The sequence below is a fragment of the Eurypyga helias genome, unplaced genomic scaffold, assembly GCF_000690775.1.
Source record: "Eurypyga helias isolate BGI_N326 unplaced genomic scaffold, ASM69077v1 scaffold47383, whole genome shotgun sequence".
Lineage (NCBI taxonomy): Eukaryota > Metazoa > Chordata > Aves > Eurypygiformes > Eurypygidae > Eurypyga > Eurypyga helias.
In genome coordinates this window covers 1-8,128 of record NW_010240135.1, presented here as the reverse complement: position 1 = coordinate 8,128, position 8,128 = coordinate 1, and the positions used below count along the sequence as shown (strand labels likewise).

The 8,128-nt window shown below is 44.0% G+C and overlaps 1 protein-coding gene across 1 annotated transcript; it reads right to left on the bottom strand.

Moving 5' to 3' along the window:
- Positions 1 to 167: 167 nt before the first annotated feature.
- LOC104507168 (kinesin-like protein KIF1B) lies at positions 168 to 6,860 on the bottom strand (the record flags this gene model as incomplete). The annotated part of the gene is made up of 6 exons (XM_010148364.1): positions 168 to 313; positions 888 to 949; positions 1,470 to 1,603; positions 2,135 to 2,249; positions 6,422 to 6,527; positions 6,776 to 6,860. Coding segments are annotated over 6 exons (648 nt in total), but the record flags the coding sequence as incomplete, so codon positions are not given.
- Positions 6,861 to 8,128: the final 1,268 nt, after the last annotated feature.

Below are 8,128 nucleotides of genomic sequence, written 5' to 3'. Positions count from 1 at the left end.
TGGCCTTGTTGAACTCCAGGAGGAGAATTTGTTTAAATCTTGACTTCGAGAACAAGCTCCCATTAAGGAACCTGTTCAGCTCACAAAGTCTCACAGTGGGCAGACTAAAGGCAATTTCAAAGGCACAGCTGTGCTATTTCTTTCACTTCCCCTACCTCTTTACTCACCTCATGCAGCAGCTCCAGTTTCTCCAATTCCCACTGATGCTCTAGAATGAGGCTGTCACCCCTGGGCCTCCAACCTGCCAGGTTCTCTTCTCCTCGCACATATGCCACAGATGTATCCAGGACTTTCCTCCTCCTCCTCTGCATTCCTGAGCAGTGAACACCAACAGAAGACACGTTACAAACACAGCCAGAGGGATGTCACTAAGGAACACTCACCAATTAGCCATCAGGGAAGAACCAACACTTCTGCTGTTCAGCTGGAAACACAGAAAGTGATGATTTCCTTACAGCAATCACATGTCCCAAAGAGATTTGATTCAGTCCAGCTTTCTTACTTCATTCAGGTATTTTCTACGGACCAGGCCATAATGCAAACTCCTGTTCAGCCTAATTCAACACAAGAACTGCTAAGTCTCGGAGGAAAAATGTACCGATACTACGTGAACTACATCCCTTCCAAGTCAGGAAGCTTGCATCAGATATCAGCAATATCTCCAAAAGACCAAGAGAAAACTACTGCTGCAAAATCAAGTCTCAGCTGTGTTAGTGATGAGCCATGTATGACGCCCTCGAAGTCTCGGACTCACTCCACTGCTCCTGTGAAACACAGGAACTGCTGCTCATCAGGCCAGAAGCGCTTACTCTGTTCTGCCTATGAAAGTTCCTGCAGTGTTTTGGTTTACAGCATCTTTATCACTTGCACACCCAGGCACTGCTTACCTGGACTTCCTGTGTCTGCCATTTTGCACAAACTTAGTTCATAGATCCCGGTTACGCGGTTGCTGTTCACAAGAAATCAGAGGGGGAGAAAAAAAAAACGCTATTATCTTCAGAAGTAAAGCACACTAGTTTTAGTTAAGTGGTCCCCAAATTAGGAGTTTAAGTGTAGTTGTTAGAGCCACATCTGAACTCTAATCTTGACATAAACCAGCCAGGACAGACTGCAAGACCTCAAAAAATGGCATTTCCCTCATGTTACCCCCCAGCCCTCATTAGACTCAAGAGAGCAGCTGCTGCAGTAAATTCCAGGTCAGGATCAGGGTTATCTGTGTGCAAGCTTGAAAAATGGATCTCTCTTCCCAACTGTTCAGGCAGAAGGCTGGAAAAGGGGTCAGTAAAGAGAAAAGCCATAAGGTTTTCACTGAAAAAAAATGCAAGAAAGAACGTTCAAAACCAGATTGTAACTAGGTAGACTTCCAAGGAAGAAATGAAGAAAACTAAGCTACATTCTCCCACGCCCTCCAAGAGAAAAAGCCTATGCTGACACAACACATCAATGCCCAGATTGGTAACTGAACTTACGAATCGGGAGACTTGGAGTAGCCACTGCCAAAGAGACTGCGTAGTGATCGTGGCGGGGAGATCTTGGCATCCCGTGAGTAAAAGACCATACAAACATCCTTTGTTATAACGGCAGGCTGGATGCAGTGGTCAAGCTAAGGGAAAAAACAGTGATGAATGAGCGTCTGCAGGCAGCTATGCCAAGTTATACTGCTTCCCTCTCTCAGTGGGACAGCTTTTTGAAATTTGTTCTTGGCTGGGTCTTTGATGAAGGGTTTTACTATGTGTTTCTTTGAAAGAGAACTGTCAAATTTCTTGATGCATCTTGCGGGTGAAGCAATTCTACCACACAAACCAGCGTCCTGCACACAAAGCCAAGAGCTAGGCCAGCGTTTGTAACACATAGCAACGTTCACTGATATCAGTGGCTTTTCAGATAAAGGCAGATAAAACGAGGCACAGAAAAGTCAGGAGATGACCAGTTCCACTTCACGTTTGCTGCTAGGCAGCAACAACTTTAAACTGTGAAGACACTTTTCCACCCTGTTCTCAGAAAGACTTTCACTGGCTTCAGCATTCAAAAATCACTCAGTTCAGTCAGTATTTCTCTCGGGTACACACCGCCTGCTGTCTCAAACAGCTACACTTGAGTCATAAGCAAGAAAAAGAAAGCACAGGTCTCTAACCTCCAGGTAAGCAGAAAGGGTCATATATATCTTCTCTCCATACGGTGTCACTCGATTGAGGAGAAGGGAGTTATGCAAGGAGCTATCCCAAACTGCTTCAAACCGATAGAAAGTCCTGGAAAAAAGTACAGTAAAAGCTCAACAGTAAGGTTCTCTGCATCCCTCTCACTGGTTAGTGCAAAGCATCGCTTCCTCGACATCATCCACTACGACTCTCAGTGGGTTAGATAACAAATACGTGAAGCAAAGGCCTTCTCTTCTTTCCCAAGACTACTTACTTCTACCTCAAACAGTGTGGCATAAGAGACCATTGCCTGTTATGAAAAAACACATCTAAAAGAGGGAACACAGAAGAGAACAAAAGCTGGCGTAACACTACAGGGTGGTCAGCACTAAAGAGCAGTGTTTCCAAACAGACGGAATTCCTCTCCATTGCTTCAGGTGCAATTGAGCCCAGCTGAGCCTCCAACGTGCATGGGAAGACTTTTTCATAAGCGACACTCCTACACCATATTTAGGACTAACATACAGCAACAGAAGAGATCCCTCTACTAGTCAGCCTTGTAAAACCTGCAGCTCTGACAGCCCATCAGAACGGCTGATAGGTAGGGGTAAGTCCTATATTGCAGTGATAAAGATTTCTGTCTATATCCCTACTAGCTTCAGTAAGAACTTGCAGATCCAATACAAACTTTTGTAGGAAGCATCTTCCATTTGGGACATGGAGAGGAAGGAGCTGAAGGCTCCCACAGTTCTACCCCATCTGTTCAAGTCCGAAGTGAGAGACAGCATCCCACACAGGACACCTCAATCAGCAGCTCTAGAGGCACCATTACAGGCCCCTCTCTCTAACAGAGCTTAGGGAGCTTCCCATTATTCCCTTATTCAAGAACACAGCATGCTTTTCAGTTCTCTACACTTGTAACAGAAAAAGAAGGCATTAATTCTTCATCCATATAATTTCCCTCCCAAATCTCCTTGTCGAGGTTTTCCATCCTGTTTTGAGTCGAAATGAAGTGGTACTAAAAGCAAGAAAGTGTTTGATATATATTATTTTCAAAACCAAATTATATCACTAAAGAGCTTCTGTACTAATGCCCAAGGCCCACTGAGAAAAACAGAAAATGAACCAAAGACAAGTGACAAAAAGCAGGGTGGGGGTGGAAAGAATAACAAAAACCAAACCAAAAAGAAACATGCAACAGCCTAAGAGCAGACATGCCCCAGACAGAGTTCTGACCTCAAAAAGACTTTTCAAGAATCCCATTTTCCTGATACCAATTACTCAGTTCCAAGCTAACACACTGAGACACCACGAACGGTGCAGTCAGGTAGTACCATCTGAGAATATTGCTGAATACTGTTTGCATCTGAGACAGCACACTTAATTCTATTAAAAACACTACAGAAACATACTCTAAAGGCTAATAATAGGTAGCTTGAAAAGCACTGTAATGTACTGATCCTTACGTGAGATAGATTAGGCAAACACAGCTTGTCCTCTAACCCTTTGGAAATCTGTGTTGAGTCCCTATTTATTAAACTTTCATCATATCTTAGTTATGAGAGCAACTTCTTAAACTTTTTGCAAGCTCCAGATCTACTGTCTGGGTGGAAGGAAAAGGAGTAAAACCCGGTTCTCCACAAAGGGGAAAGCCAGCGTAGCCAGCCCCCGGGCCAGCTCCGCACCGTTTGCAAACGCGACTGCCCATCGTGGAGAGAGAGCAAGGTGTAAATGTTCATTAGTGCACTACTAAATGCCCCTCTTCAGCAAAATGATGATTTTTGGTTCAACACCACGCTGCAGTCAACCGACTTGGAGACAGTTACTCTACTGGATTCTGTCTAGCCAGGAAGTTAAATATACACAGTTTTGCCTGTCCCAACCAGAACTTGCTGCAACAGTTGTAGAGGGAGACAAAAACCAGAAGTGAGCACTTTCAGCGTAGCCAACAGAGCAAGGAGGAACACGGAGCACAGAACAAACAAAGCATGGAAATCAGGAGAAACAGGTTAAAGGCACCCAAGTATAGTTAGAACTGATTTTTAAGTGGATTTTAGCATTACTGAAAGGTGGTGAATTGAGAACACTGAAGACTTAAGTCTTCTCTTCTTCCAAGAGGCAGAACACGGAATGCAGAGTGCAAACTGTCCCAGACCGTGCAGCCAGCATGCCCGGCTGTGATCCAACGTGGAAGGTGAAAGAGGAATCCAGTCTGAGCAGCTACTACATGTCTCGCTTCTCTGCCAACTGGTAAACTGGGAAGTAGCAGCCACATGGCTAAATTTCAGATGCAAATCCAACCTAAGAACAGAGGTTGAATGCCAGTCACATGGCAGCCACTGCCCTTTGTTCAGTGACTCTGCGCTGGAATTTCAAGTAACCTCATCATTCAGTCCTTGACTTGGCACTTCAAACATGGCAAGCATGTCACAGAGGGTAGGAAATACCAAATTTAGTTCTTTGATTCAGAGCAATGGAAGAAAATAGCAAGGACTACAAATAGCGACCGTATTGTGATGGCACATTTTGAGAATCAAAGACTGAATGAAGGAACGTGTGAAGGAAAATTCACCTTCACAAATCCCTGACACAAAGGAGAAGGAGGTGTAACTACTTCTGGAAGAGCTGAGAGGCAGGCTAACAGAATTCAGTAAGAGCTCGGCGGGAAGTGGCAGCAATACACATGGGACATAAAGCATTCTATTGTCAAGAATCTTTATGTACAAAGGAAGCAAACAGAAAATACCTAGGCATATCCTTATCAAGAAAGAGCCTGTAAAAACACAGAAAGAGCTTCAGTTAGTGCAGCCAAAAGCAGAACAGAAAAGCAACAGCTGAGAGGAACAGAACGAGTGGTCTTAAAAAAAAAAACCCAAACAACACACCAGCCAGAAAACAAGTCTGCAGGGAATGAGCAAATGTGAGACACATCCCTTACCAGGGCTCCACACCCATCCACCTCCACAGCTTAAACCCTGGCATTTTGGGAAGAGATGATCAACAGCTCCCCTTCACTCACACCCCCTGTTCATCCAAGTGGCTCACCGAATAGAGACCTGCAGAGCTACGCAGGAAACTCTTGAAACTGCTAGCAAACAGAAAGCACTGGGCTTTCCAACTGCAAATCCAACGCGATCAGCCTGGAGTCCGCTGTGTTCCAGTTAGACTGACCCATTAGGACAAATACACTGAAAGTAAAACCCCCAGTTCCCAGTGGGAGGCAAAGAGCACCTGCCAGCGAACCCCTGTCCCGCTGTGCCTTCAGACAGGAGGCAGCAGGGAGACATCGGCGTGGCAGGAGCCGCGTCCCGCATCCACCTTCAGAAGCGCGGCGGCATTTCAAAGCCCAAGCTGCCAACGGAGAAGGATCCATCCATTTCAGCGCCTGCAGCACGCAGCAGCTGCGGCAGAGATGGGCTCCAAACAACGCCCTCCCCTTGGGAAACACTCATTCGGAGCTACGTTTCAGAGATACTCCTGCTTAGCACCGGCTTTACAGGCTCACGGAGCGGTCAAGTGACTTGGCTGATGTCGGAGCAGGGAGAGGCTGTGCGGGCCAGGCAGCATTCTGCTTCACTGCCCGCTGTTGCACACACTGGAGCAAACCAGTGTGGAGCCTGACGGATCTTCACAGCAACACACCCTGATGTGGAGACACACACAGCCAGAAACCTCTCGGACAGGGGCCTGCCGTTGTCCAAAAACCGCAGTTCCATGGAACGGACACCCCCTTGCTAGAACTGGAGTCAATCTGTGATACAGCTGTATAAATCCACCAATTATGAAGTTTAATCTACAAAGCATGGCTCTTGTTTAAACTGTCACGTGCTTGTTCCAGGGATAACAGGTATGTACACATCCAGAAATACATCCCCAAATATTGCCCTTGTACTTTAACGCTGCATTCTAGCAACAAGCCTTGATGTCAGTTTACAAGTTCTGTGTTTAATTCAGACTCCCATCAATCATTCCTTTTCATCCTCCCTTTATGGTGCTTACAAATGGAAAATAATTCCAATCAACTATCAAGAAATCCTCTGTGTAGAGCAAGGGACTTCAGCTTTCGCAAGAATTTATGGTGACGCTCATTCTCTGTATGCCCCGTGCCCATGGAATCCTACATTTAGTAATTAGTAATTTAGTAATTTAGTTGGTCCCTTCCAACCCTAACCATTCTATGATTCTATGATTATCAACATTCCAGGTTTCCAAACATCCTGCCAATACCTCAGAGGTAAAAGGACTCTCAGATTTCTACTGGAGTGTTCACTTTATTCACTCACCTATTGGAGCTGTGAGAGGACTTCAGGTATTTTGCAGAGATAATATTCAAAGACAGAATAGCATCCACAGCAGCTTCATCTACCTCTGCTTTATTTCTTATACGCCCTGAAAATGGTAGGAAAGGGAATCAATTAAAACTAAACCTGAAACACAGAAGGCATTTGTTTTTCCAATATAATTTCAGACTATGTGATTAACAACCAGCTGTAGGTTCCAAAACTTAAGTTCTTCCTCTGGATCTCTTAAAATCCTCCTCTCACAGCCAATACTCAAAGATGACAGAAGCTGATACAATTAGTTACCATTGGTATTTTTTTTTCTTCCTTACGTAGCAAAATGCAAAATATACTCACCAACAACCAGCTCTCGCACATCTTTCCAGTGCAACTCACTGCCCTTCTCATGGATAATGGTGACTGTAATCCTACGCTGGATTCCCTGGTAGAGTTCAAAACCAAAACACACGTGAAGTATTCACACAGACAAACAAACACCATCTATTTCGCACTTACACTGCAAAAATGAAGTAAATAAGATAATTTAAATTAGTCTGTAACCGTGAACAAACACTTATGTGTTTCAGGGCCCTAAAATTAATCTAAGAGGAACATTATATTCTCATATGTAACAGAAATTACACTTCTCCCCTCCTCATTTCACAGAGGCAGAGTTTTTTAACCTTAAATAGTCCTGAAATTGTTGCTAAGCTGTCAAAGAAGATATGGTTCCCTGGGATATATCAGAGCTCACCCAAGCATTTGCTTGGTTTTGTGGTCATGGGTGCTCATATACTTACAGCGTATCTACCAAAAGAAGTTACTAGAAAATAGCAACTACTCATGCAGATACTCTCCTCCTTTGTCACGTGTATCTGTTACACGTCAAAATACAGTAAAACTCGGTACTAGCTGGGAAGAAAGTAAAATAGTAGAAGAGAAATAAACACCAAGTCTGGAAGACGACATATGGCCATGGAGAAGGTGCCTTGTGTGCAACTTTCATAAAAAGCTGGAAGAGGTTTGCCTATATTGTGAATTCTGCAATGGAACTGAGAGGCTAGAATTTCTCTGGTTTGAACTGGAAATACCTGATGAGGACACTAGTAAATCCAGAACTGAGTAACAGTTTAATTATTTTTTTTAAAGGAAATTATTGGAATATGACCATTATTCCTAAGCGGTAAGAATGGGGCCTCTCATTCTAAACTTTATGAAAAGGCACTGAGAATTTGAGTAAAAAAACCCTAACACACCTATAAACAATATTTAACTGGGATTATCTTCAGAATCTAAAGACAAATTATTATTAAGGATTATTACATTAGCATTTGTGATTGACTACAGGCACTGTGTAGATCTATCTTGCAGCCACATGCAGTGAGAAAGAACCAACAATAGTTGAGTCCACATGATCCTTCTGTGTTCTTGGTAGAGATGTTCGAGAGCACTGAGGGCACAAATCTGGTCCCAAAGGTTCCTGCTTTTTTAAAAGGCTTTCATCTTTATGCGTGGGATGCACAGGGATAAGCAAACAGCAATGTACTAGAGGCCAAACATCCTCTCCTCCTAGCCCAGGGCTAACAGACTAAGTACAGACTGCGTGACTGACCCTACAGCTACCTGTCAGACTGCTGTGTGGGAAAGGAGACATGAAAGATGGGAAATCCTGTCATTAGAGTTCCAATCTTTGTCGGTGACATGGATGAC